This window comes from Ovis canadensis, chromosome 12 (assembly GCF_042477335.2).
Source record: "Ovis canadensis isolate MfBH-ARS-UI-01 breed Bighorn chromosome 12, ARS-UI_OviCan_v2, whole genome shotgun sequence".
Lineage (NCBI taxonomy): Eukaryota > Metazoa > Chordata > Mammalia > Artiodactyla > Bovidae > Ovis > Ovis canadensis.
In genome coordinates, this window is record NC_091256.1 from 47,443,765 (window position 1) to 47,470,845 (window position 27,081).

Consider the following 27,081-nt stretch of genomic DNA (forward strand, 5'->3'; position numbering starts at 1 on the left):
ATTCATCCACATATTGCATTTATCAAACTTTAATTTCTTTTGTTTACTTTTTGTCCCCTCCCTCTTGAACCCCCCTCCCATCTTCTACCCCATCCCAATTTGTTACTTTTATATGGCAAATAAATGTAAGTGGAAAGTCTAATACTTCCCCTCACAATGAACTGTCTTGTGCACCACCCTCTCTCTGGAGACCACTTCTGGACAGACTGGAAGAAATTCCATTCATATATGTTTTCTTCAAGTTATGAGACCATAGAGAGGCAGAATCTCTGCCAACAGCAAATATTAATGATGAAATAAGTCAATATACAACACCTAAGAGTTGACCCTTGGACAACAAGGATTTCCACTGCTCACATCCACTAATATACAGATTTTTCTCAATAGTAAATGTCTGTCTAGTTAAAGCTATGGCTTTTCCAGTAGTCATGTATGGATGTGAGAGTTGGACTATAAAGAAAGCTGAGCACTGAAGAACTGATGCTTTTGAACTGTGATGTTGGAGAAGACTCTTGAGAGTCCCTTGGACTGCAAGAAGATCTAACCAGTCAATCCTAAAGGAAATCAGTCCTGAATATTCATTGGAAGGACTGATGCTGAAGCTGAAACTCCAAAACTCTGGCCACTGGATGCGAAGAAGTGACTCATTTGAAAAGACCCTGATGCTGGGAAAGATTGAAGGTGGGAGGAGAAGGGAATGACAGAGGATAAAATGGTTGAATGGCATCACTGATGCGATGGACATGAGTTTGAGTAGGCTCCGGGAGATCCTGGCGTGCCACAGTCCATGGGGTCACAAAAAGCTGGACACGGCTGAGTGACTGAACTGATAGTACTAGACAACTTGCAGTTGGTTGAATCCCTGCATTCAGAACATGGATATAGAGGAATCACAGATATGGAGGGCTGACTATATATTAAACACGGATTTTTGATTGCTCGGAGGGTTGGTGCCCCTCCACTCATTGTTCAAAGGTCAGCGGTATAGTTATAAACTGATCTAATGGTCACTGTTATGCTGAATCTTCTTTTGAATCAACTTGAAAAGTAGTTCTATATTTTAGAAAAGAACAAAGAAAAAAAGGATCCACTTTGTAGATAAAATACATTTAAATAATCAATTAGTACAAGTCCTTAATATAGCCAGTCTGTTCATTAATTCATCAAATATTAATTCCATGGTCATTATGTACCTGGCATTCTTCCAAGTACTAATTAGACTGACATGTATTATAACCAAGGTTCTCACTTCATATATGGGAATTACTAAGCAGTGAAGAAATATGTAAATTATTTTAACATAATACATGAATAGATTAGGGCTTCCCTGGTGGCTCAGAAAGTAAAGAAACTGCCTGCAATGCAGGTGACCTGGGTATGATCCCTAGATCGGGAAGATCCCCTAGAGAAAGGAATAGCTACCCACTCCAGTATTTCAATATGTCAGCAAATTTAGAAAACTCAGCAGTGGCCACAGAACTGGAAGAGGTCAGTTTTCATTCCAATCCCAAAGAAGGGCAGTGCCCAAGATTGTTCAAACCACCAGGCAGTTGCACTCATTCCCCATACTAGTACGGTTATGCTCAAAATTCTTCAAGCTAAGTTTCAATAGTATGGGAAGCAAGAATTTCCAGATGTACAGGCTGGATTTAGAAAAGGCAGAGGAACCAGAGATCAAATTGCTAACATTTGCTGGATCACAGAGAAAGCAAGGGAATTTCAGTAAAAAACATCTACTTCTGCCTCACTGACTACACCTTTGACTGTGTGGATCACAACAAACTGGAAAATTCTTAAAGAGATGGGAATACCAAACCACCTTACCTGCTTCCTGAGAAACCTGTATGCAGATCAAGAAGCAACAGTTAGAAATAGACATGGAACAGGCTGGTTCCAAATTGGGAAAGGAGTACGTCAAGGCTGTATACTGTCACCCTGCTTACTTAACTTATATACAGAGTACATCATGTGAAATGCTGGGTAAATGAATCATAAGCTGGAATCAAGATTGGTGGGAGAGATATCAACAACTTCATATATGCATATGATACCACTTTAATGGCAGAAAGTGAAGAGGAACTAAAGAGCCTCTTAATGAGAATGAAAGGGGAGAGTGAAAACCTGGCTTGAAACTCAGTACTCAAAAAAATATGATTATGGCATCTGGTCCATCACTTCATGGCAAATAGAAGGGTAAACAGTAGAAGCAGTAACAGATTTTATTTTCTTGGGCTCCAAAATCACTGAAGACAGTGACTGCAGCCATGAAATTATAACATGCTTATTCCTCGGAAGGAAAGCTATAATAAACCTAGACAGTGTATTAGAAAGCAAAGACATTCACTTTATAGACAAAGGTTCATATAGTCAAAGCTATGGTTTTTCATGTACAGATGTGAGAGCTGGACCAGAAAGAAGGCTAAGCAATTGATGCTTTCAAATCATGCTGCTGGAGGGCTTTCAAATCATGCTGCCGGGAAAGACTTTTGAGAGTCCATTGGACTGCAAGGAGACCAAACAAGTCAATCTTACAGGAAATCAACTCTGAATGTTCATTGGAAGGACTGATGCTAAAGTGCCAATACTTTGCCACCTGACGTGAAAAGCCAGCTCATTGGAAAAGACCCTGATGCTGGGAACGACTGAGGGCAAGAGGAGAAGAGGGAGGCAGAGAAAGACGGTGAGATAGCATCCCTGACTCAGTGGGACATGTATTTGAGCAGACTCCAGGAGATAGTGAAGGACCAGGAAGCCTGGTGTACTACAGTCCAGTCCAGGGGGTTGCAAACAGACAGACAGGACTTAGCAACTGAATAACAACAACAATAAATAGACTGGCATATCTAGCGGTTTAAAGTAAGATGGCTATTTAATTATCAAGTCTACCTCCTAGAACTAGACCATTAAATTCCTCAAAGATAAGGACTGTATTTACTGGAAAGGTGGGAGGAGAGGGAGGAAAAGAAAGGAAGGAGGATAAGATGAACTAACTTCTGAGACCGAACTGAAAAGGCTATTTTATTGTTCATAAAGCTTGACTATAATGACTAATGGTATTTCTTCTGACTTGAAATAATCATCAGTATTCATCAAAAGCATATGGTCTTGAATAGGGAACTATATTCAATATTTTATAATAACCTATAAGGGACAAGAATCTAAAAAAGAATAGGTACTTATATGTGTAAGCAACTGAATCACTTTGATGTATACCTGAAACTAACAAGACATTGTAAATCATCTATATTTCCTTAAAATTAAAAAAAATAGGGTTTACCAATACTGAAGGGAGAACACTCTCATCCCCGCCATGGCGGAGGTAATCCAGAAGAAGCTACAGGGAGAAGTGGAGAAATAATCAACAGCTGCAGAAGGACTTGAGTAAACCCGTGTCAGGGAGGCAGAAACTAGAGGTGCAACTAACAGAAAATAGTATCATGAAGGAGGAACTGGCTCTACTGGATGGGTCCAGTGTGGCGTTTAAACTTCTGGGGCCCACACTGGTCAAACAGGAGCTGGCGGAAGCTCGGGCCACAGTGGGTAAAAGGCTGGACCACATCACAGCTGAGATTAAGCGATACGAATCCCAGCTCCGGGATCTAGAGCGGCAGTCGGAACAACAGAGGGAGACCTTTGCTCAGCTGCAGCAGGAGTTTCAGACTGCCCAGGCAGCAAAGGCAGGGCTCCTGGGAAGGCCTGACACTGCCCTGGGGGTGGGGGAGGGGAAGGAATGAGGCAGCTTTAGGGTCTACAGTGTAGCTAATAAAATGTAAAACTATCCAGCGTTTTCTGACCAAAAAAAAAAAAAAAAATCCACCAATCAAACTTTTAAAGAGCATATGGTCCCGCTTGAAATCCTATACCTACGCTTAGAACATGACGTAGGACCCTGAGACCCAAGACGAGAAATCAGTCCTAAATCAGCCCCAACTCCTCATTTATTAATACAAGTTCATTCACTTTCAGGTTTTATGATAAAATAAAATGTATTTTTCTTATTATAAAAATCTTAGAGAAAAACTGTAAAATATAGGAAAGTAGAATTGACAATTATAATCCTACCACCCAAAGACAGCCACTGTTAACATTTTATATGTTAGATTAGTACCAAAATTTAAAATCCCTGTGGTATAACTCTACATAATGCAATAAATGCCAAAGAATGTTCCAACTACACAAAAAAGATCTTAATGACTCAGACAACCATGATGGTGTGACCACTCACCTAGAGCCAGACATCCTGGAATGTGAAGTCAAGTGGGCCTTAGGAAGCATCACTATGAACAAAGCTAGTGGAGGTGGTGGAATTCCAGTTGAGCTATTTCAAATCCTAAAAGATGATGCTGTGAAAGTGTTGCACTCAATATGCCAGCAAATTTGGAAAACTCAGCAGTGGCCACAGGACTGGAAAAGGTCAGTCTTCAATCCGATCCCAAAGAAAGGCAATGCCAAATAATGTTCAAACTACCACACAACTGCATTGATCTTACACGCTAGCAAAGTAATGCTCAAAATTCTCCACACCAGGCTTCAACTGTATGTGAACCGAGATATTCTACATATTCAAGCTGGATTGAGAAAAGACAGAGAAACCAGAGATCAAACTGCTAACATCTGATGGATTATAGGAAAAGCAAGAGAGTTCCAGAAAAACATTTACTTCTGCTTTATTGACTATGCCAAAGCCTTTGACTGTGTGGATCACAACAGAATGGAATATTATTAAAGAGATGGGAATAACAGACCACCTTACCTGCCTCCTGAGAAATCTGTATGCAGATCAAGAAGCAACAGTTAGAACCGGACATAGAACAACAGACTGGTTCCAAATAGGAAAAGGAGTACATCAAGGCTGTATATTATCACCCTGCTTCTTTAACTTATATGCAGAGTACGTCATGTGAAATGAAATGTACATCATGTGAAATGCAGAGTACATCATGTGAAATGCCAAACAAGCTGGAATCAAGATTTCAGGGAGAAATATCAATAACCTCAGATATGCAGATGACACCACCCTTATTGCAGAAAGCAAAGAGGAACTAAAGAGCCTCTTGATAAAAGTGAAAGAAGAGAGTAAAGAAGTTGGCTTAAAACTCAACATTCAAAAAACTAAGATCATGGCATCCAGTCCCATCGCTTCACGGCCAATAGACGGGGAAATAATGGAAACAGTGACAGACTTTATTTTCTTGGGCTCCAAAATCACTGCAGATGGTGACTACAGCCATGAAATTAAAAGACACTTGCTACTTGGAAGAAAAGCTATGACAAATCTAGACATTTCATTAAAAAACAGAGACATTACTTTGCCAACAAAAGTCTGTCTAGTCAAAACTATGGTTTTTCCAGTAGTCATGTATGGATATGAGAGCTGGACCATAAAGAAAGCTGAGTGCTGAAGAACTGATGCTTTTGAACTGTGGTGTCAGAGAAGACTCTTGAGAGTCCTTTGGAATGTAAAGAGATCCAACCAGTCAATCCTAAAGGAAATCAATCCTGAATATTCACTGGAAGGCTGATGCTGAAGCTGAAGCTCCAATACTTTGACCACCTGATGCAAAGAACTGACTCATTGGAAAAGACCATGATGCTGGGAAAGATTGAAGGTGGGAGAAGAAAGGGACAACATGGGATGAGATGGCTGGATGTCATTACCGACTCAATCGATATGAGTTTGAGCAAGCTCCGGGTGTTGGTGATGGACAGGGAGGCCTGACGTGCTACAGTCCGTGGGATCGCAAAGAGTTAGACACAATAAGCAACTGAACTGAACTCATCATACAGGGTTCATAAAAAACTACAATAAAAAAATTAAGTGGGGTAATTCCAACTATGCTTTAACGATGCAATTTGGACTCTGAAAGGGATTATGAGTCACTTAACGAAAGACAGCTTGCTTTAGACATCTTTATTTTGGCTCGGCCATGTGACAAAGCAGTAAACTTTGTACATATTGTTCAATTCATAAGTGTTCACTGAATATTTAGAAAGAAACGGAATCAGCAAATTTTTATATTCAGGACTCTTCCTTCTATGATCACTCACTTGCTTACTTCCCACTTCTTCCCCAGCAACTTTCTTTCTGATTCACTGCCCTGTATTTTAGCAAAAGCAGTGTTGTTTTATGAATTCATACCTTTATTATTTTCCACCTTCTCCACTTAGCTAAGCTCTACTCATTCCTCACAATTTAGCTCAGCTACCATGTTCTTGAAGAAGTCTCGCCTGACTCCATTATCCATCCCCAGACTAAACTAAATGGTATAATTCTGGACTGCCATAGTACCCAACGGGCTTCCCTGGTGGCTCAGACAGTATAGAATCCGCCTGCAATGTGGGAGACCTGGGTTCAATCCCTGGGTCAGAAAGATCCCTTGGAGGAAGGCATGGCAACCCACTCCAGTATTCTTGCCTAGAGAATCCCCATGGACAGATGAGCCTGGCAGGCTACAGTCCATGGGGTCGCAAAGAGTTGGACATGACTCAGTGACTAAGCACAGCACTTAGTACCCAATATAAGTATCCAATAATGTAATTGCCACAAAACCCAATATAAGTATCCAATAATGTAGTTGCCACAAAACATAGAAACTAACCACTTAAATATCTGTGCCCACTCATAGACTGTAAGCTCTTTAAAGCTTCTATCTTTATAGTCACAAATACTAGCACAGATTCAACAAATATTTATTGAATGAATGAAAGAATGAGCAAACTCATCTCATTCCTTTTTTGCCTTAATTTTTCTCTCTTTAACTTATCTATGTTTGGTCAGCTGGTCACCCACAATTTTAACTATCTTAAAAAACAAATGAACAAAATCCTCTTTGGCCAAACAGAAATCAAAAATTAAAATGACCCTGAGTTCTGCTTATTTATATACCCAAAAAGTATTCCTTTCTAATATTTTACAATTAATATTCAATAACTACTTAACATCACCACCACTTTCTCCTAATGTCCTCTAAAGCAGAGTCACATCTTAATATTCACTCTTTCACAATCACACATATTATTTATTTCTACTCTTCTTTCTCCTTGAAAAGATATAAAGTACAGTAACTCTTTCTCTACTGATGCCATCACGTCTGTCCCTTTCCATTTCTAGAGCCCCTGACCTTAATCTCTTTCAGTTCAGTTTGCTCTAGATGCATCAAAGGAATAATTTAGTATACCGAAACTACATATAAGGAATTTCTGTTTCTTACTATACAGTATTCTAATTACACAGAATCCACAATTTTTAGCCTGTCTTTTAAAGATATGCATCACACCTTCATCTCTACCAGTATTTTCCTTGTTTCCTCTAAAAAAAAAATATGTATTTCCCTGTGTTTCCAGGTATGCATTTCCCATTGAAGCCAAGCAAATATTCTTGATGTATATCACAGTAAATCTGCAAATTCCTGCATGGTTACTTTTGTATACTGAGCTTTCAAGCTTTCCCTATTTTCTTTGTACCTTGATTCATTTTTTTATTTAAATTAACTTTTATTGGAGTGTAGTCGTTTTGCAATGTTGTTAGTTTCTGCTATTCAGCAAAGTGAACCAACTACACATATATGTACATCCACTCTTTTTTAGATACCCTTCCCATGTAGATCACCACAGAGCATTAGGTAGAAATCCCTGCACTGTACAGTAGGTTTTCATCAATTAACCATTTTATAAAAAGTAGTATATATATGTCAATCCCAATCTCCCAGTACGTCCCACCCCCACTACCCACCTAGGTATCTATGGTTGTTTTCTATACTTATGACTCTCTTTCCTCTTTGCTAGCAAGTTTATCTCCTCCATTTTTCTAGATTCCACATATAAATGATATTGCACAGTATTTGTTTTTCTCTTCTTGAGTTACTTCACTCTTGATGACAATCTCTGGGTCCATCTATGTCACTACAAATGGCATTATTTCATTCCTTTTTGTGGCTGAGTAATAAACCACTTTGTCCATTCCTCTGCTGATAGACATTTAGGTTGCTTCCACGTTGTGGTTGTTGTAAACAATGCTGCAATGAAAGCTGAGGTGCATGGATCCTTTCAAATTATGGTTTTTCTCCAGCTGTATGCCAGGAGTGGAACTGCTGGATTATATGGTAGATCTAGTTTTAAAAGGAGCCTCCATATGGTTCTCCATAGTGGTGGTACCACCAACAATTTAAGGGAGTTCCCTTTTCTTCATTGGAGAAGGAAATGGCAACCCGCTCCAGTATTCTTGCCTGAAAAACTCCATGGACTGTTGCCTACATGGACTGTCACCTGAGGAGATTGGTAGGTGACAATCCACGAATTTGCAAAGAGTCGGACATGACTGAGTGACTTCATGACTTCACGATGACTTTTTCTTCACACCTTATCCACTTTGTAGATTTTTTTAATGATGGCCATTCTGACTGGTGTAAGATGATACCTTGTTGTAGTACTGATTTGCATTTCTCTAATAATTAGTGATGTTGAGCATGTCTTCATGTGCTTTTTTGGCCATCTGTCTTTTTTGGGTAAATTTCTATGTATACATTCTGATCATTTTTTGATTATTTGTTTTTTGATATTGAGGTACATGAGCTGCTTGTACATTTTGAAGATTAATCCCTTGTCAATCACTTCATTTGCAAATATTTTCTCTCATTTTGAAGGCCATCTTTTCATTTTGTTTATGATTTCCTTTGCTATGCAAAATCTTAAAAGCTTAACTAGGTCTCATTTGTTTACTTTTGTTATTATTTTCATTACTCTAGGTGGTGAACAAAAACATCCCTGTTTACATTTCTCCTCCTCCTTAATTACCTTCAGAAATATTAATTGCTCCCTTAATAAACAACCTTTTAACATTTGTATTTTACCTGAACTGACACTATATTGCTCTGTAAATTTTGGGGAGGAAGTTTATATGTGCACTTCTGGATTACTGTCCTCCCTTACAGGGCTTAATCCAGCACCACACTCTGTCATATAAGTTGGCTTTTTAATTCAAGTTGGCCCTAGAGGTAAAAAACCCACCTGCCAATGCAGGAGACACAGGAGATGTAGACTGGATCCTTAGATCAAGAAGATGCCCTGGAGGAGGGCATGGCAACTCACTCCAGTATTCTTGCCTGGAGAACCCCATGGACGAAGGAGCCTGATGGGCTACAGTCCATAGGGTCACCAAGAGTCGGGCACCACTGAAGAGACTTAGCATGCACCAGGAACTTACTATCTTACATTTAAGGGACTCAGTAAATGCAATTAAACTGAACTGACTGTTCTTCAATAAACTTTACAAGTGATAGTGAAATAAACAGTAAATTTAAATTATAGTTAGTGTTTAAAATCAGTAATACTTCCTATAACCCTACTCATCTTAGAATATTTGCATAGAGCTTTTGCATACGCATTCAAATGTTATTTCTATTTTAAACCTCATCCCCACTTCATACTTCATCCCTTTTACTACTAAATGTACGTGTAACGAAACCTGAAGGAAACTGAAGGGCATACTAGAGAATATCACTTTTCACTTAAGTCTCACTGCTCATAATTATTTATACATCTGGTATGAAGCCATCATATTAATATTCTCCACATTTAGAGTTTTATTTATGGCCCTTGGTGGCTCAGATGGTAAAGAATCTGCCTGCAGTGCAGGAGACCTGAGTTTGATCCCTGGGTCTAGGAGATCCCTTGGAGAAGGGAATGTACCCACTCCAGTATTCTTGCCTGGAGAATTCCATGGACATAGGAGGCTGTTGGGCTATAGTCCATGGGGTCACAAAGAGTCAGATACAACCGAGTGACTAACACTTTGACTTTCATGTCAAAGGATAATTAATACGTTCAGTTGAGTTCAGTTCAGTCGCTCAGTTGTGTCCGACTCTTTGTGACCCCATGAACTGCAGCACACCAGGCCTCCCTGTCCATCACCAACTCCCAGAGTTCACTCAAACTCATGTTCATTAAGTCAGCGATGCCATCCAGCCATCTCATCCTCTGTCGTCCCCTTCTCCTCCTGCCCCCAATCCCTCCCAGCATCAGGGTCTTTTCCAATGAGTCAACTCCACATGAGGTGGCCAAAGTATTGGAGTTTCAACCTCAGCATCAGTCCCTCCAATGAACACCCAGGACTGGTCTCCGTTAGGATGGACTGGTTGGATCTCCTTGCAGTTCAAGGGACTCGCAAGAGTCTTTTCCAGCACCACAGTTCAAAAGCATCAATTCTTTGGTACTCAGCCTTCTTCACAGTCCAACTCTCAAATCCATACATGACCACTTTCTATCACAGAGCTTAACAAATTTACTTATACAATTTAGCAACAAGAAACAGTAAAAGAAAATGTCACAGTAAATGTTTTTGCCTATATATTGTCACTAGGTTAATTTAAAAAATTCACTTTTGGGAGAATACTATCTAAGAAATAAATAATGTAAAATGCTATTTTGAATAAAACTGTGTCCATATATTCATTTTGTTTCTTTAAAGAACAAACTAAAGGTATCAAAAACCCATTAAGATATTTAGTTAATGGATAAAACAGACTTGATTAATATATTAAACAAAAACTTACAGGATCAGCAGGTCCACAGAATTCTCGAAATGTCATTGTAGGATTAGTTTGTTGAATCTCCATTGCTACACAAGGCCCAGAATACATTTCTGTCACCATTTCCTATAATATATAAATAAGCTAATATTAACAAATGAGTAGAATTTAATAATCTTTTGCTTCTCTTCGATTAATTGCACTACTATTCTATTGGACTCAAAATGTTAAAGTTATCTTTGATTTCTTCTCCACCTGTACCCTCTATGCCAAGCACTTCCCACATTTTGTCCATTTTTCCTACAAAATTGTATTTTAGATATGTTCCCTTGTCTCCATTCCTACTATTATCATACTAATGCTTTATTACTTGATATGTTCACTATTTGAAATTATCTTCTAGTACATATTTCTTTTAAAAAGCTCTCTCCTCTCAAACACAAAATATATTAAATGAACATTTAGAAAGATATATATTCCAAGTGTTTCTCCCAAAGAAACTTATAAAAATCATAATGAGTTTTAGCAATGAGGAATAATAGGCATCAGATCATTTTCTCACATTAAACATCTAGAAACTAAAAGCAATAAACATAGATTGTTTTTAGACACTGAACAATAGACAGCACAGTACCATGATGCTCAAGAGAAGGAAAATGAAAGGGATAAGCTGTACAACTGCCCATCTTACTGCCTGAAGGCTTCTAGACAGTGAAACAGGTATAGGAAACACAAAAGAGCCCAACATTCTCACTGAATAGAACAGATGGAGACTGGAGTTTAGGGAGGCCGATGAGGCTACAATTTGCTGAACAGAATACTAGAGGAAGTGGGAGAGCAACAAGAGCGTAAGCCTCAGGGATCTGCAGAGAAGTTTTTGAGTCTTAGACTAAGAGTATGTGTAATATATAGAGGATACTACTGAAGGCTGAGAAAAGAAGTCCCAGAAAGCAGTAAATGAAACAATTCATAAATACAGAATAAGACTGGGAAGAATTTGTACTCCTATAAGCTGGAGTGGAAAGCCCCCATATATACAGGGCATCATGTAGAGTCCTCAGAATGGTATTATACCCTAGTTGTTATTGTTCAGTCACTAAGGGTATACAACACTTTGTGATCGCACGAACTGCAGAATGCCAGGCTTCTTTGCCTATCACTATCTCCCTGAATTTGCTCAAACTCATGTCCATTGAGTCAGTGATGCCATTCAACCATCTCATCCTCTGCTGTCCCCTCCTCCTCCTCCCTCCATCTTTCCCAGCATCAGGATCTTTTCTAATGCGTCAGCTCTTTGCATCAAGTGGCCAAAGTATTGGAGCTTCAGCATCAGTCCTTCCAATGATATTCAGGATTGATTTCCTTTAGGATTGACTGGTTTGATTTCCCCATATTCCAAGGGATTCTCAAGAGTCTTCTCCAACACCACAGTTCAAAAGCATCAATTCTCTGGCATTCATCCTTCTTTATGGTTCATCTCTCATATCCATACACGGAAAAACCACAGTTTTGACTAGACAGACCTTTGTCAGCGAAGTACTGTCTCTGCTTTTTAAAACACTGTTTAGGTTTGACATAGCTATTTTTCCAAGGAGCAAGTGTCTTTTAATTTCATGGCTGCAGTCACCATCTTTTGGAGCCCAAGAAAATGAAATCTGACACTGTTTCCACATTTTCCCCATCTATTTGTCATGAAGTGATAGGACCAGATGCATGATCTTAGGTTTTTGAATGCTGAGTTTGAAGCCAGCTTTTCACTCTCCTCTTTCACATTCATCAAGAGGCTCCTTAGTTCCTCTTCATTTTCTTCCATTAAAATATACTATAGTAGTTGGCCTAAATGGGCCTTATGTATGGGCCTCTGTATCTATCCTATGAAAGCTTAAAAGCAAGTCTCAAAAGTGTCAAACTGATGCCAAGTAACTTGTCCAAGGGCCAGAAAAAAATCAAACATTTTTTAAAGAAATACAGCAACACCATGTAACGGTGTAAATTCCACAATACCAGTACATAACAAAAATTGCCAGACATACAAAGAAGTAGGAAAATATAAAGTATCACCAGAACCAAACTCAAGAGACACAAACCCAGTGATGATAGAAAGGATGGATGTAATTAAACAAGAAGTTTTAAAACTCACTATAAATAAGTTCTACATGCTCAAATTATAGAAGAAAACATGTACATAATACACAGCAAAAGAAGATATTTAAAAGATCCAAACAAAACTTCTAGAGATGAAAACTACATCTGAATTTATAAATGATAAAGAGGATAAACCCTTGTAGAAGATCAATAAATTTGAAGGCATGCAACAGAAACTATTAAAAAGCAAGCATGGAAAGAAAGAAGAGCGAAGAAAAACTTTTAAATTTAAAAAAAAAAGACTATGGGACAATGTCAACCAGTGTAATTGGAGCCTCAAAAGAAGAAAGGATGATGAACAGAAATTATGGGGAATTAATTAATCTTGAGGATTAATCACTAAAAAGTTTTTAAATTTGATGAAACTGAAGAGGAACTAAAAAGCCTCTTGATGAAAGTGAAAGTGGAGAGTGAAAAAGTTGGCTTAAAACTCAACATTCAGAAAACCAAGATCATGGCATCTGGTACCATCACTTCATGGGAAATGGATGGAGAAACAGTGTAAACAGTGTCAGACTTTATTTTGGGGGGCTCCAAAATCACTGCAGATGGTGATTGCAGCCATGAAATTAAAAGACACTTACTCCTTGGAAGAAAAGTTATGACCAACCTAGATAGTATATTCAAAAGCAGAGACATTACTTTGCCAACAAAGGTCTGTCTAGTCAAGGCTATGGTTTTTCCTGTGGTCATGTATGGATGTGAGAGTTGGACTGTGAAGAAAGCTGAGCGCCGAAGAATTGATGCTTTTGAACTGTGGTGTTGGAGAAGACTCTTGCGAGTCCCTTGGACTGCAAGGAGATCCAACCAGTCCATTCTGAAGGAGATCAGTCCTGGGATTTCTTTGGAAAGAATGATGCTAAAGCTGAAACTCCAGTACTTTGGCCACCTCATGCGAAGAGTTGACTCATTAGAAAGACTCTGATGCTGGGAGGGACTGGGGGCAGGAGGAGAAGGGGACGACAGAGGATGAGAGGGCTGGATGACATCCCTGACTCGATGGACATGAGTCTGAGTGAACTCCGGGAGATGGTGATGGACAGGAGGCCTGGCATGCTGCGATTCATGGGGTCGCAAAGAGTCGGACACGACTGAGTGACTGAACTGACTGACTGATAAACCCACAGATACAACAAAATCCAAGGAGAAAAAGTGGAAAGAAAAATAAAGTAGGCCACATCATAATCAGATTAGCTATGAAACACGAACAACAATAACAAAAAAAGCAGCAAAAAACACTGGAACAAAAACAACAAAAAATGTAGAAACATCCAAAAAAAAGAAAACAGAACAAAGATAAGGATAAAAACAACTTATGTCAAATTCTATAATCAGTTGAGAAAATATTTGGAAAATATTTTTCGAAATGAATGAAAAATAAAGGCTTTTTCAGAGTATAGGTATTTAACCTCTTTGGTTAAGTTTATTCATAGGTATTTTACTCTTTATTACCCAATTTCAAATGGGGATTGCTTTCTCACTTTACCTTTCTGATAGTTCATTTTAGTGTACAGGAAACCAATAGATTTCTATATGTGAGCCTTGTATCCTGCAACTTTACTGAATTCACTTAATTCTAATAGTTTTTGTTTGTTTTTGGTGGAGACTTTAAGATATTGTCTATATAATAACACTTGTTGTTTAGTTGCTAAGTTGTGTCTCATTCTTTGTGACCCCATAGATTGCAGACCACCAGTTTCATCTGCCCACCAGAATTTCCCAGGCAAAAATACTACAATGGGTACGCATTTCCTTCTCCATGGGATCTTTGCAACCCAGGGATCATGCCTGCATCTACTGCACTGGCAGGTGGATTCTTTAACTCTGAGCTTCCAGGGTAGCATATAATACCATAGCATCTGCAAATAGTGACAGTTTTATTTCTTCCTCACAATTTGAATGCCTCTTATTTCTTTTACTTCTCTGATTACTATGGCAAAGACTTCTAATACTATGTTAAATAGAAGCAGGGAGAGTTGGCATCCTTGTCTTGGAAGTAAAAGACCTATACTACATAAACTATAGAATACTGATGAAGGAAACTGAAGATGATGCAAAGATATCCTGCATTCTTGGACTGGAGAAAGTAATATTGTTAAAACGGCTATACTAACCAAAGCAATCTACAGATTTAATGCAATCTCTATCAAAATATCCATGACATTTTTCACAGAACTCAAACAAATAATCCTAAAATTTATCTGGAACTACAAAGGACCCTGAATTGCCAGAGCAATCTTGAGGGGGAAGAAATGCTGGAGGTATCATGCTTCCTGACTTTAGACTACACAGGAAAGCTACAGTAGTCAAAAGAACATGGTACTGGTACAAAGACAGACACACAGAAGAAGGGAACAGAACAGAAGGCCCAAAATAAACCCACACACTTATGATCACTCTACAACAAAGAAGGCAAGAATACACAATGGAAAAAGATGGTCCCTTTAACAAGTGATGCTGGGAAAACTGAACAGCTACATGTAAGAGTGAAATTAGAACATTTTCTTACACTGTATAAAAAATACACTCAAGAAAGATTAAAGACCTAAAAGTAAGACCTGAATCCAAAAAAAAAATTACTTCTACAAGAAAATACAGACAGAATACACTTCAACATAAATTGCAGCATTATTTTTTTTGGATCAGTCTTTTAGGCAAAAGAAATAAAAGCAAAAATAAATAAATGGGAACTATTAAACATAAAAGTTTTATACCGCAAAGGAAACCATCAACAAAATGAAAAGACAACATACTGAATGGGAGAAAAAAATTATAAATACTATGATTGATAAAGATTTAATATCAAAAATAAAGAGCTCATAGAACTCAATGTCAAAAGGCAAAAACTCTATTAAAAAATGTGGAGGGCTCAATAGACATTTTTCCCAAAGAAGACATACAGATGGCCAACAGACATACAGATGGCCAAAATCTCTCAGATTTTGTTTGTCTGATAAAATCTTTCTTTTTTGATTGAAAGATCACTGACTTACAATATTAGTTTCAAGTGTACAACATAGTGATTCAATATTTTTATAGATTATATTCCATTTACAGTTATTACAAAATAATGGCAATATTCTCCTGATAGTTTATCCTTTATACCAGAGAGGTGCAAATAAAAGCACAATGAGATATCACACCTGCTACAATAGCTACCATCAAAATGTCTACAAATAACAAATGCTGGCAAGGATGTGCAGAAACGGGAACCCTAGTACATTGTTACTGAGAACGTAACTGGTGCAGCCACTATGGAAAACAGTATGGAGGTTCCTCAGAAAAAGTAAAAACAGAACTACCATATGATCCAGCAACTCCACTGCTGGATATATATCTGAAGAAAATAAAAACACTAATTCAAAAAGATATATGCATTCCAGTAGCGGTATTATTTTCAAGAGCCAATATATGGAAGCAGTCTAAGTATCCAACAACAGGTTAATGAATAATGAAGATGTGATATATACATAAATGGAATACTACTCAGTAATAAAAACGTCAGACAAAAATATGGAGCCACACAAAACAATGGTAAATATGTGGGTAAATATAAAACATGTTTCACAGCAATTAAAAAAGAAAATTTAATTGATTATTTAAAGCAAAAATATTAAAAATGTATCATAAAGCTTTTAACATATAAATGTAAAATCTAAAACAACAGCATGCAGAGTAAGAGGGAGGAAATAGATGTATACTTTTTAAGGTTCTTAACTGTATATGTGAAATGGTTTAAGGAAAAACATGGTCCAAAAAAAGTGCCTCTCACTGAAAGATTCAGTGAATGGAACATTTCAGATAGAACCAAAAACAAATATAAAGACCTAGAGGAAGAAGTACAGTTGGAGTATATGAAGTTCAGTAAAGAGCTATGGTATCAGGAGCTGAGTGAGACCACAGGAAAGCAGTTAAGAGATGAGGCCCAGGGGACTTCCCTGCTTGTCCAGGGGTTAAGACTGCCTTCCAAAGCAGGGAGTGTGGGTTCAATCCTGGTCGGGGAGCTAAGATTCCACATGCCTTGTGGCCAAAAAACCAAAACATAAAACAGAAACAACGTTGTAACAAATTCAGTAAAGACTTTAAAAACAGTCCACATTAGAAAAGAAAAGGGATGAGGTCAGATCACGGTAGGCCATGTAAACATGTTAATGACCTTGGAAGGCTTATAATACCCAATGCCAAAGTAAAATAAAGGCAATTTATTACAGACCAGTATTTAAATATTAATCAGAACTCAATCATCATGTCTACTAAAAATGCCAGAAGTTAAAAAAGGAAGGAGAGGACTTCATAATTAATATGGTAAACAGATCCCTACTCATGAGAACCCCTAAATTATGCCCCTGAAGTTACTTCACTAATTCACAAAGGTCATATGAAATTGATTTTTATGGATAATTATGTTGAGGAGGATCTTCTGTCTCATGATATGAAGTACTGCCTACACATAAATGTCAAGAGCCTAAATCCTCAGTTGGGGCGGAAGAAGGGATGAGTATGTTATCCAAAAAGGGAAGTGCCAATTTTGTCCACCTTTCTTTTATGTGTGTGTCTCTCTCTCTTTCAGTGTTAAATACTATTAAAATGATAAACAGAGGGCTACACAAAGCACAAAGAAAATGTTGAAAAAAGAACTGCATCAAAAACATAAAGTGATCCTTAAAAATTGAACTTGAGAATTCTGTTAGTAGATTAAGAATTAATTAAGAGAATTAACAGAATTCTCAAACCTAGGTTTTTACTTAAGTAAAAAGTATCAAACAAAAAAGGACTTGTTTCCTTCCTTAATAGCCCTTTGATTACAGTCCTTAAGTAGTTGAAATGGAGTATCTGATTTAATATCCATCCTCACCAGGACATAAGCTCCAAGAATGCAGGCAGTGTGCATTTCTGGCTCCCTGGTATCCAACACATTGTCTGGCCCACAAGCAGTAATATATGTGTGGCAAATAACTGGATCATGATAACACTATAAGATAGTAATTATTACCTTTTCATGACTGCAAATGCTGAAGCAGCAAATTTAAGTGTAAATGATCAACATGGAATCTACTATAAAGAATGTCAGCCTTAATAACAATAAAAGTAGTAATAATAAAAACAGCTGTTATTTACTAAAGCAACAATCTCAGTAATATGTGAGATTGCTTTACATGATTTATTTCATTTCATAACCACAATAATTTTATAAAGTAATAATAACATTGTTTCAATTTTATATACAGGTAAACTAGGGCTTAAAAAAGGTAAGTAATTTCTATGGTCATACGACTGGTGGTTTTGGTATCTGAACCTAGCATCTGACTCGACAGTCAAAAAAGGAAAGAACCTGAGGTAAGGAAGCTGTAAGCAGCTGCAATGAAATTTGGGAGCTAGGAAAATTCTACAGTTTGAAGCAAGTGATATGAGATAACCTAGAACTAGAGTAGAATTATACACACACACACACACATTTAGTATGGCAGTGTCAGTGACACTGTATTATTTCCCACTATGTATTCCAGGGGTCCTCAACTCTAGGATCTAATGCCTGCTGATCTAAGGTGGAGCTGATGTAATAATAATAGAAATAAACTGCACAATAAATGCAATGCACTTGATTCATCCCAAAACCATCCCTCCATCCCTTTCCCCAGGATCCGTGGAAAAACTGTCTTCCACGAAACTGATCCATAGAGCCAAAAAGTTTAAGGACCACTGTCATATTCTACATTTGAGAGGATCATTTCACATCCTTTTTTTGTTTTGTTTTGTTTTTTGTTGTTGTTGTTGTTTGTTTGTTTGTTTTTAGTTTTTTATTTTTTTAATTTTAAAATCTTTAATTCTTACATGCGTTCCCAAACATGAACCCCCCTCCCACCTCCCTCCCCATAACATCTCTCTGGGTCATCGCGCCTGACATTAAGAAAACTTTAAGTTTAAAAAATAATAAAATGGATGGAACCACTAATATGACCTTATATATCTTCTTTTATAAGTAAGAATCTGAAGACAAAGAGGTCAAAGCATTATACAAAGTCAATAAGAATCAGATCACCTGTCTTTTAGTTCCTTTCGATTATGTTGCCTCTTAAGATTATTTTTACAGGGCCTACTTTATAGCATTATATAAAGCTCCTAAAATTAAGGGGCTTCCCCGGTGGCTCGAACAGTAAAGAATCTGCCTGCAACACAGGAAAGCTGGGTATGATCACTGGGTTGGGAAGATCCCCTGAAGAAGGGAATGGCAACCCACATCAGTATTGCTGCCTGAAGAATTTCACGGACAGAGGAGCCTGAGGGGCTACACTCCATGGGGTCACAGAGTCGGACACAACTGAGGGACTAACATTTTCACTTTTTCAAAATTAAGAGACATCTAGTATGCAGCATTTTACCTCTTCCACCTAAATATTAACTGTCATGAGAAATAAGACACCCAAGAGAAATAAAACAATCGCAATAGCAAGTGAGATCCAGGGTTTGCTATCTGATTCTTATGATCACAAATTACCCAAGGAAAGATATCACAAACATATGCATTTCTAGTATGTGAATACAGACCATCACACAACTTCCTCTGAATGAAATAGTCAGAGAATGAAATAGTCAGAATGAATGAGACTAGAACTTTTAAACAGTCAGACTATAAATCACTCATAAGAATATTATTTATTTCAATAAACTATTACTGGGATAAAAACACTCTTACTTCCCTTTGGGGAAAAATTTTCAAGGAAATAACTTTTCCTAGATTCAATAAAATTATATATCATATAAATATAGTAACATCTCAAAGATACTTGGATATTGATATATTCTGGCTCATACTATATGAGCCAGTGCATGAGCCAGTGCATTCTCCCATTAACAGGCTGTTATAAACTAACCATTTGAAATATATATTTTAAGCTGAATAAGCCATTTTAAGCTGAATAAAAATTATGACCATTACTAAAAACTACTCACAAGACTAATAATTAGTCTGGAATAAAGTAGTTTTTCCCTTTCAAAAAGTCCCTCTGTTCTTTCTCCTAAGTAGATTCTTTCATTAATATTACAAGATTTAATTAATAATTATAGAAGATATCTTACTGAGAAGATTAAACAGAAGAAAGTATATCAACACCAATCATTCTGAGCTGTTCTGACATTAAAGTATAATAATGCTGCTGCTAAGTCGCGTCAGTCGTGTCCGACTCTGTGCGACCCCATAGACACAAACCCAACAGGCTCTCTGTCCCTGGGATTCTCCAGGCAAGAACACTACTGGCATTCAAATTCCTGATTTCTCAGGAAAAATAACATGTTCACCCAGTGATACATTTATCTTAATCTCCAGAATCCTGAGTTCAAAAAATTCCAAGAGTAAATGTATACTATACAAAAGTTGCATGTATGGCATTTATAAAACACACCATATAATGTTGTACACATGAAACTGATGTATACTGTTATAAACCAATGTTACCTCCACAAAAAGGAAATTGTAAAAGATAAGCTTTAAAAAAAAAGTTGTTTACCAACAGGAAATATGACTTACCTCAGATATGGATATAAAACATTAATGTACCCAACTACTACTTGTTACCAAATTCAATTCTATCTGATGTTGTAGGAGAATATAACTCAGGATCAAAGGGACTGTGAGATAAGTATCCATGAGTCTCTCTATCTTATAAACAGTAAAACTATAATGTGCATTAACAAAGGTACTTGCTTTTGACTATATATTTAAAAGTCAATGTAACACATAAAAGAAGGGAAATGTAAAAAAGAAACATTTTAAAAATGGAAAACAGTTGTCACTGGTTGAATAAATGATGTTAAGAACACACTTCAAAATTTTTTCCATTCAAAAAAAGAAAAAGCATAACTCTAAAATGAAGAAGCTGATAAGATTAAAGCTTGAAAAGCTGTAACAATAGGAAAAGCACTTTGGTTCCTCTAAAGAAGGGTAGAACACTACCAGCGTGCTAAATGCAAAATACAAGATTTCATCATCGGTCTTTACTATGTAAGGCTAAACAGGAGAAAAGCTGAGGCCAGTTCTTGGACCAGTGCCTTTTTCCTTTCCTAAGGTAGGTTGAGGACTTCCCTGTTGGCTCAGTGCTAAAGAATCCACTTGCCATTGCAGAAGATACGGGTTCAATCGCTAATGCAGGAAGAGCCCACATACCACAGAACAACGAAGCCTATGCCCCACAACTACCTGCAACTATTACAGCCCCTATACCCTAGAGCCCGTGCTCCCCAACAAGAGAAGCCACCACGATGAGAAGCCTGTGTACCGCAACCAGAGAACAGCCCCGACTCTTGGCAACTTGAGAAAAAAAACCATGCACCAATGAAGACCTAGCACAGCCAAATATAAATAAATAACTTTAAAAAAATTAGAAATAAAATTTTTTAAAACTAGGTTAAAAGGAAAGGGTGTAGAGAGATGAGGAGAGGGGAATCTAGTCTCACTGTCAGGGTGAACTTTACTCAAAAAGAAAAAAAAAAAAGAGCAAAATGCCCTATAAAGCAATAAGGGTGATGAGGCAGGCCACCAGCACAAATGTATCTAATTTGATAAAAGGGGAAGGAAACTAATTTTGATTAAATATCTGTCATGTGTTATTTTAAGGAACAATACTTGGTTTATTTGAACACAGTCTCGTTTTCAAGAATGAATTTCATTGCTCTCTAAACAGTTCCCCTTAAGTCTTACTATTATTCACTCTCCACTGTATTTTGAGATGATTCTATCTGGATTTGTATCATTAAATAGACTATGCTATGAAATAACTGCTGTGCAACTACATCAAGAACTATTTGCTCTCAACTTTTTAAAGCATTTTCAACAGTCTTCTACCTTGAGAATATTATCTCCATGTGCTGTGCTTAGTCGATGAGCTGTTTCAGACTCTTTGTGACCCCATGGGCTGTGTAGCCCACTTGGGCTACAGACTCTTCTGTTCATGGGGATTCTCCAGGCAAGAATACTAGAGTGGGTTGCCATGCCCTCCTCCAGGGCATAGCCCCAACCCAGGGATCGAACCCTGGTCTCCCGCACTGCAGGCAGATTCTTTACTGTTTGGGCCACAAGGGAAGCCTATCAAAACGTGTCAATATCTCAGCAAAGTGATTTTTGGATTTCTGTATATTTTTGTTCCATAAATGAAATAGCATCATATTTTAAAAACTGACCCACTGGCTTTCAGGGATAAAAATATTTCAGTCATTGGTATGATCAGTTGTCAACTGGCAGAACTGTGAATACTTCAAGGAATACTTTCATGATTATAAATTATACTGAGATCTACAAAATCTGAGATACACAAGTTTTCAATACCAATACTTCACATTTACTTCAGTACTTACATTATACTCAGACACTACTCCTTTATAAACTTCATAAAACTCTTCAACATTAATCCGATCCATATTAAACTGTATTAAAAAAATAAATAAATAAGTCAACCAAAAAAATAGAATGAATCACACTTAGCATTCAATATTTATGTTCTCTCAGATATATTTTCTTTAAAATTTAAACCCTGAAGAAATTAGTCTTTGAAGAAGTGTTAAAGTTCAGCCCATCAATAATAAATTATCATTTATCAAAAATAAGAATTTATTTGTAACATTTATCGAGTACTTAATATATCAAGCATTGTTCCAGGTGCTGTTCATGTACCACCTTATTTAATTATAACAATTGCCCTACAATATAAGCAATGTTAACAGCTCCAATTTACAAATGAGGTGAAGACTCAGTGGGGTAATAGAACCTTCACTACCTGGCATTCCATCTCAAACTGTCTGATCCCACTGATTGGGCTCTCAACTACTACAATCTATCTTACTGAAGAAAAAACCTCATTCTTCATACAAAAAAGACATAGGCACAATGTAATTTTGTTTATCAACAGATCAGTGGCAAAAGAAAGCAACATTACCAAAGAACATTGCTTCAAATTTTGTAGAGGGGCCTGGAAATAATACTCTTATCCTCCCAGGTACTCAGAAAAATCCCTAGTTAGTCTGGCTCATAATAAAGCTCTGACACCATTCATCTGAAAATCCTACTATTCTTCAGAAAGAATTGTCAGAGTATGCTAGTAAGGTAAAGCCACAAAGACTCATTCTTATCCAGGCTGGATTCAAACTTAGAAATAAAATTTCATTAAGTTCTCGAGTTTCAAGAACCAAAACCTCAAATTTTTAAAAACTAGACACAGGTTTTTGTTTTCCTCCCTACTTTGTCCTTTTATTGTTGCCAGGATTGAAGACCACGGAGCTTCTCCCTAACCAGACAACAGTTCAAACTATTTATTTTCATAGTTCAGTTCAGTGCAGTCACTCAGTTGTGTCCGACTCTTTATGACCCCATGGACTGCAGCACAGCAGGCTTCCCTGTCCATCACCAACTCCAAGAGCTTGCTCAAACTCATGTCCATCACATTGGTGATATCAACCAGCCATCTCATCCTCTGTTGTCCCCTTCTCCTCCTGCCCTCAATCTTTCCCAGCATCAGGGTCTTTTCAAATGAATCACTTCTTTGCATCAAGTGGCCAAAATATTGTAGCTTCAGCTTTAATATCAATCCTTCCAATGAATATTCAGGACTGATTTCCTTCAGGATTGACTGATTGGATCCCCTTACAGTCCAAGGGACTCTCAAGAGTATTCTCCAGGACCACAGTTCAAAAACATTGATTCTTTGGCGCTCAGCTTTCCTTATAGTCCAACTCTCACATCCATACATGACTACTGGAAAAACCATAGCTTTGACTGCTATGGACCTTTGTTGGCAAAGTAATGTCTCTGCTTTTTAATATGCTATCTAGGTTGGTCATAGCTTTTCTTCCAAGAAGCAAACATCTTTTAATTTCATGGCTTCAGTCACCACCTGCAATGATTTTGGAGCCCCCAAAAATAAAGTCTGTCACTGTTTCCATTGTTTCCCCATCTGTTTGCCATGAAGTGATGGGACTGGATGTCATGATCTTAGTTTTTAAATGTTGAGTTTTAAACTAATTTTTTCACTCTCCTCTTTCACTTTCATCAAGAGGCTCTTTAGTTCTTCTTCGCTTTCTGCCATAAGGGTGGTGTCATCTGCCTATCTTGAGGTTACTGATATTTCTCCTGGCAATTTTGATTCCAAATTGTGCTTCATCCAGCCCGGCATTTCGCATGATGTACTCTGCATAGGCAACACAGCTATTACAGGGAGGGAACTTTCTTTGATTTCAGTATCTTCTTCAATATTCATACAACTTCTTATATTACTAATATTACAAAATAAAAACAGGGTGAAAATTAAAAGTAGTAGTTGCTCAGTCTTGTCTGACTCCTTTCAACCCCATGAACTATAGTCCACCAGGCTCCTCTGTCCATGGAATTCTCCAGGCAAGATTGCTGGAGTGGGTTGCCATTCTCTTCTCCAGGGGACCTTCCCAACCCAGGCATCAAACCCTGTCCTCCTGCATTGCAGGCCGTTTCTTCACCATCTGAGCAACCAGGGAAGCCCAAATAACAAGGAATAATTTATTTAATATTTGGTAATTTGAACTGGAAATCTTCAAAGTATTGTGTAGTGTTAATTTATTTAATGCACAAAATAAGCCACAGCGGCAAATAATATTATCATTGCCTAGTTGAGAAAACTGAAGATAAGAATGCTTAAAATCTGGCCAAGTTTATAACCCAGAAAGTAGAAGATCCATGATTCAGAAATAGAGTTTGCTGATTTCAAAAATCACAATGATTCTGATTGCCATTAAACTACCATGCCTCCCCCATAAATTCAATTAATCTTTTTTAAAACAAATTATTCTTTTCTTTCACTAAGCACTTACTATGGGCAATCACTATGCTAGGTTGTAAGTCTAGAGTTAGATTAATGTTTAGTTCTAAAATGTTCACAGTGATTACTACGTAAGCAGGCTTAGATCCCATAATCCTGTGGCTCACTACATCACCAAGCTAATACTTTGAGAACGCTGTTGCTATCAATTTCATTACAGTCCTGGGCAAGATTCTTCAAATATTAAATTTCTCATTTGTCTCCGAGCTGTGCCTGATAACTTTGCAAACTAGCTGATACATCTAATCTTTTCTCATTTTATGAGCATTCCCACCAATCTGCGATACAAAATAGGCAGAACCCAAGTTAGTGCCCTGATCTCTGATCTGGGCTGATGCAAAGACTTCATAGAAATCAAAAGGAGTTCCTTTCCAGAGAAACAGAAAATAAACTGGTATGAAAATTCTTTCCAGAACTGGTAATTCACTACCACAATAACACAAACCTGCTGTCTTTCAAAAACTGTAAAATTCAAATTATTAATGGCAACAAACTCCAATCCTCTTGACTGAAAAATCCCATGGACGGAGGAGCCTGGTAGGCTACAGTCCATTGGATCACAAAGAGTCGGACTCAACTAAGCGACTTCACTTTTACTTTTCACTTTCATGCATTGGAGAAGGAAATGGCAAGCCACTCCAGTGTTCTTGCCTGGAGAATCCCAGGGACAGGGGAGCCTGGTGGGCTGCCGTCTATGAGGTCTCACAGAGTCGGACACGACTGAAGTGACTTAGCAGTAGCAGCATAATAATTGTACCAATTTATTTGTCAAGTGCAATGATAAGTGTACCACAAAGATACAGAAGAGCTCTAGAGAAGTTAGTATTGTTTCTTCAGTGAAGGGTTTCCTGGAAATGTGTCAGCTGGGCAATTTTGAATGATTGTGGACTCCGGAGGCTTAGTGGTGTTATTGCCAAGAGAGGGGCTGAAATGTGCTAACTCTAAAGAAGATCCTGAGAGAAAGTCCAGAAACCAGCAAAGGTCCTGGTCAGGGAAAAAGGCCAAATTGATTCCCTTCTTAGTCACAAATCCAGACAACAAAATTTCATTATAAGTACTCAGCTTAAAACTATTTCTTGTTTGGAGGAATTAAATGCATTGTTTCAGTCCACATTTACTCTGCAACTAAAGTTCCAGGAATTATATAAATCTGCTTTATAAGCTTAAATTAGATGTACCATTGGACGGTTAGCTCTCAGTGAGAGATTATACTGGTAAAATCATTTCAAAAATATTTTTTACTATCAGTTATCATGTTCAACATATCTTTTTGCTTTTAATGTGTTGAGTTCACAAGTGCACAGAGAAAATTCAATGTAAAACGTATTAAAGCATGCTATTAAAACACACACACACACACACACACACACAGTTCATCAGTAAGTTAATGACTCTTGCAAACTACCTACCATCTGCATAGCTGAGATTTCAAAACCTGCATCTCGGATAGTCATCAGGATCTTTCCCAGAAGTCCTGAAAATACAGAACAAATGAGTGCAAAAATACAAAATTTTTAAGGTATTTTAGCTTAACTTTGCCTTTAGAAAATGCAAATTTTCTATATCAAAGTATTTTGCTTAAACACTTGGGCTTCCCTGTTGGCTTAGACAGTAAAGAATCTACCTGCAATGCAGGAGACCCAGGTTTGATCCCTTGATTGGGAAGACCCCCTGGAGAAGGGGGAATAAGCCAGTATTCTCAGCTGGAGAATTCCATGGACAGAGAAGCCTGATGGGCTGCAATCCATGGGGTCACAAAGACTTGGACAAGATCGAGCAACTAAGACCTGCTTACACTATGTAAGAGTGAATCACATAAATCTGCCCAGGAAAACTAGACCTCTAATACCGTAACCCCATTTGATTCACTAATCCCATTTGATTTTGTAGTCCCAAATGTTTAGTAAAGTGCTTCAGGAATATTGACAATCATTTTTTTCAGTTTTGAAAACTATTTTTTAAATTTATTTTTAATTGGAGGATAACTGCTTTACAATGTTGTGTTGGTTTCTGCCATACAACTACATGAACCAGGCATAAGTATTCATATGAGAACCTTTCTCCCAGACCCGCCCCTATCCTATCCCTCTAACTACAATACCTTGTTGAGCTGTGTTATGCAGAAACTTCCCACCAGCTATCTGTTTTACACCTGGTAAGGTATATGTTTTAATGCCACTCTCTTATTTCATCCCACCTTCGCCTTCCCCCACTGTGTCTACAGTCTGTTCTCCTCAAAACCAATCTTGAAGATTATGCAAAAAACTTTTAAGAACCTGAAGTCTCAGTTCAGTTCAGTTCAGTTGCTCAGTTGGGTCCGACTCTTTGCGACCCCATGAATTGCAGCACGCCAGGCCTCCCTGTCCATCACCAACTCCCGGAGTCCACTCAGACTCACGTCCATCAAGTCGGTGATGCCATCCAGCCATCTCATCCTCTGTCGTCCCCTTTTCCTCCTGCCCCCAATCCCTCCCAGCATCAGAGTCTTTCCCAATGAGTCAACTCTTCGCATGAGGTGGCCAGAGTATTGGAGTTTCAGCTTTGTGATATAAAAACTATGAAAATTAAAGAGT

General features: G+C 37.7%; 1 protein-coding gene and 1 pseudogene across 6 annotated transcripts in view; one reads left to right on the plus strand and one right to left on the minus strand.

Annotated features, from left to right (window-relative positions):
- NME7 (NME/NM23 family member 7) overlaps positions 1 to 27,081 on the minus strand; it is a 240,091-nt gene that overhangs the window by 116,437 nt on the left and 96,573 nt on the right. For all 6 annotated transcript variants that reach the window (XM_069545584.1, XM_069545585.1, XM_069545583.1 and 3 more), the window contains 3 exons: positions 25,918 to 25,982; positions 22,020 to 22,088; positions 10,551 to 10,652 (listed from right to left, as the gene is read on the minus strand). In XM_069545584.1, coding sequence (XP_069401685.1) covers positions 10,551 to 10,652; positions 22,020 to 22,088; positions 25,918 to 25,982 — 236 coding nt within the window. The remainder of the gene's footprint in view (positions 1 to 10,550; positions 10,653 to 22,019; positions 22,089 to 25,917; positions 25,983 to 27,081) is intronic.
- On the plus strand, positions 3,311 to 3,734 carry LOC138416253 (prefoldin subunit 6 pseudogene; annotated as a pseudogene).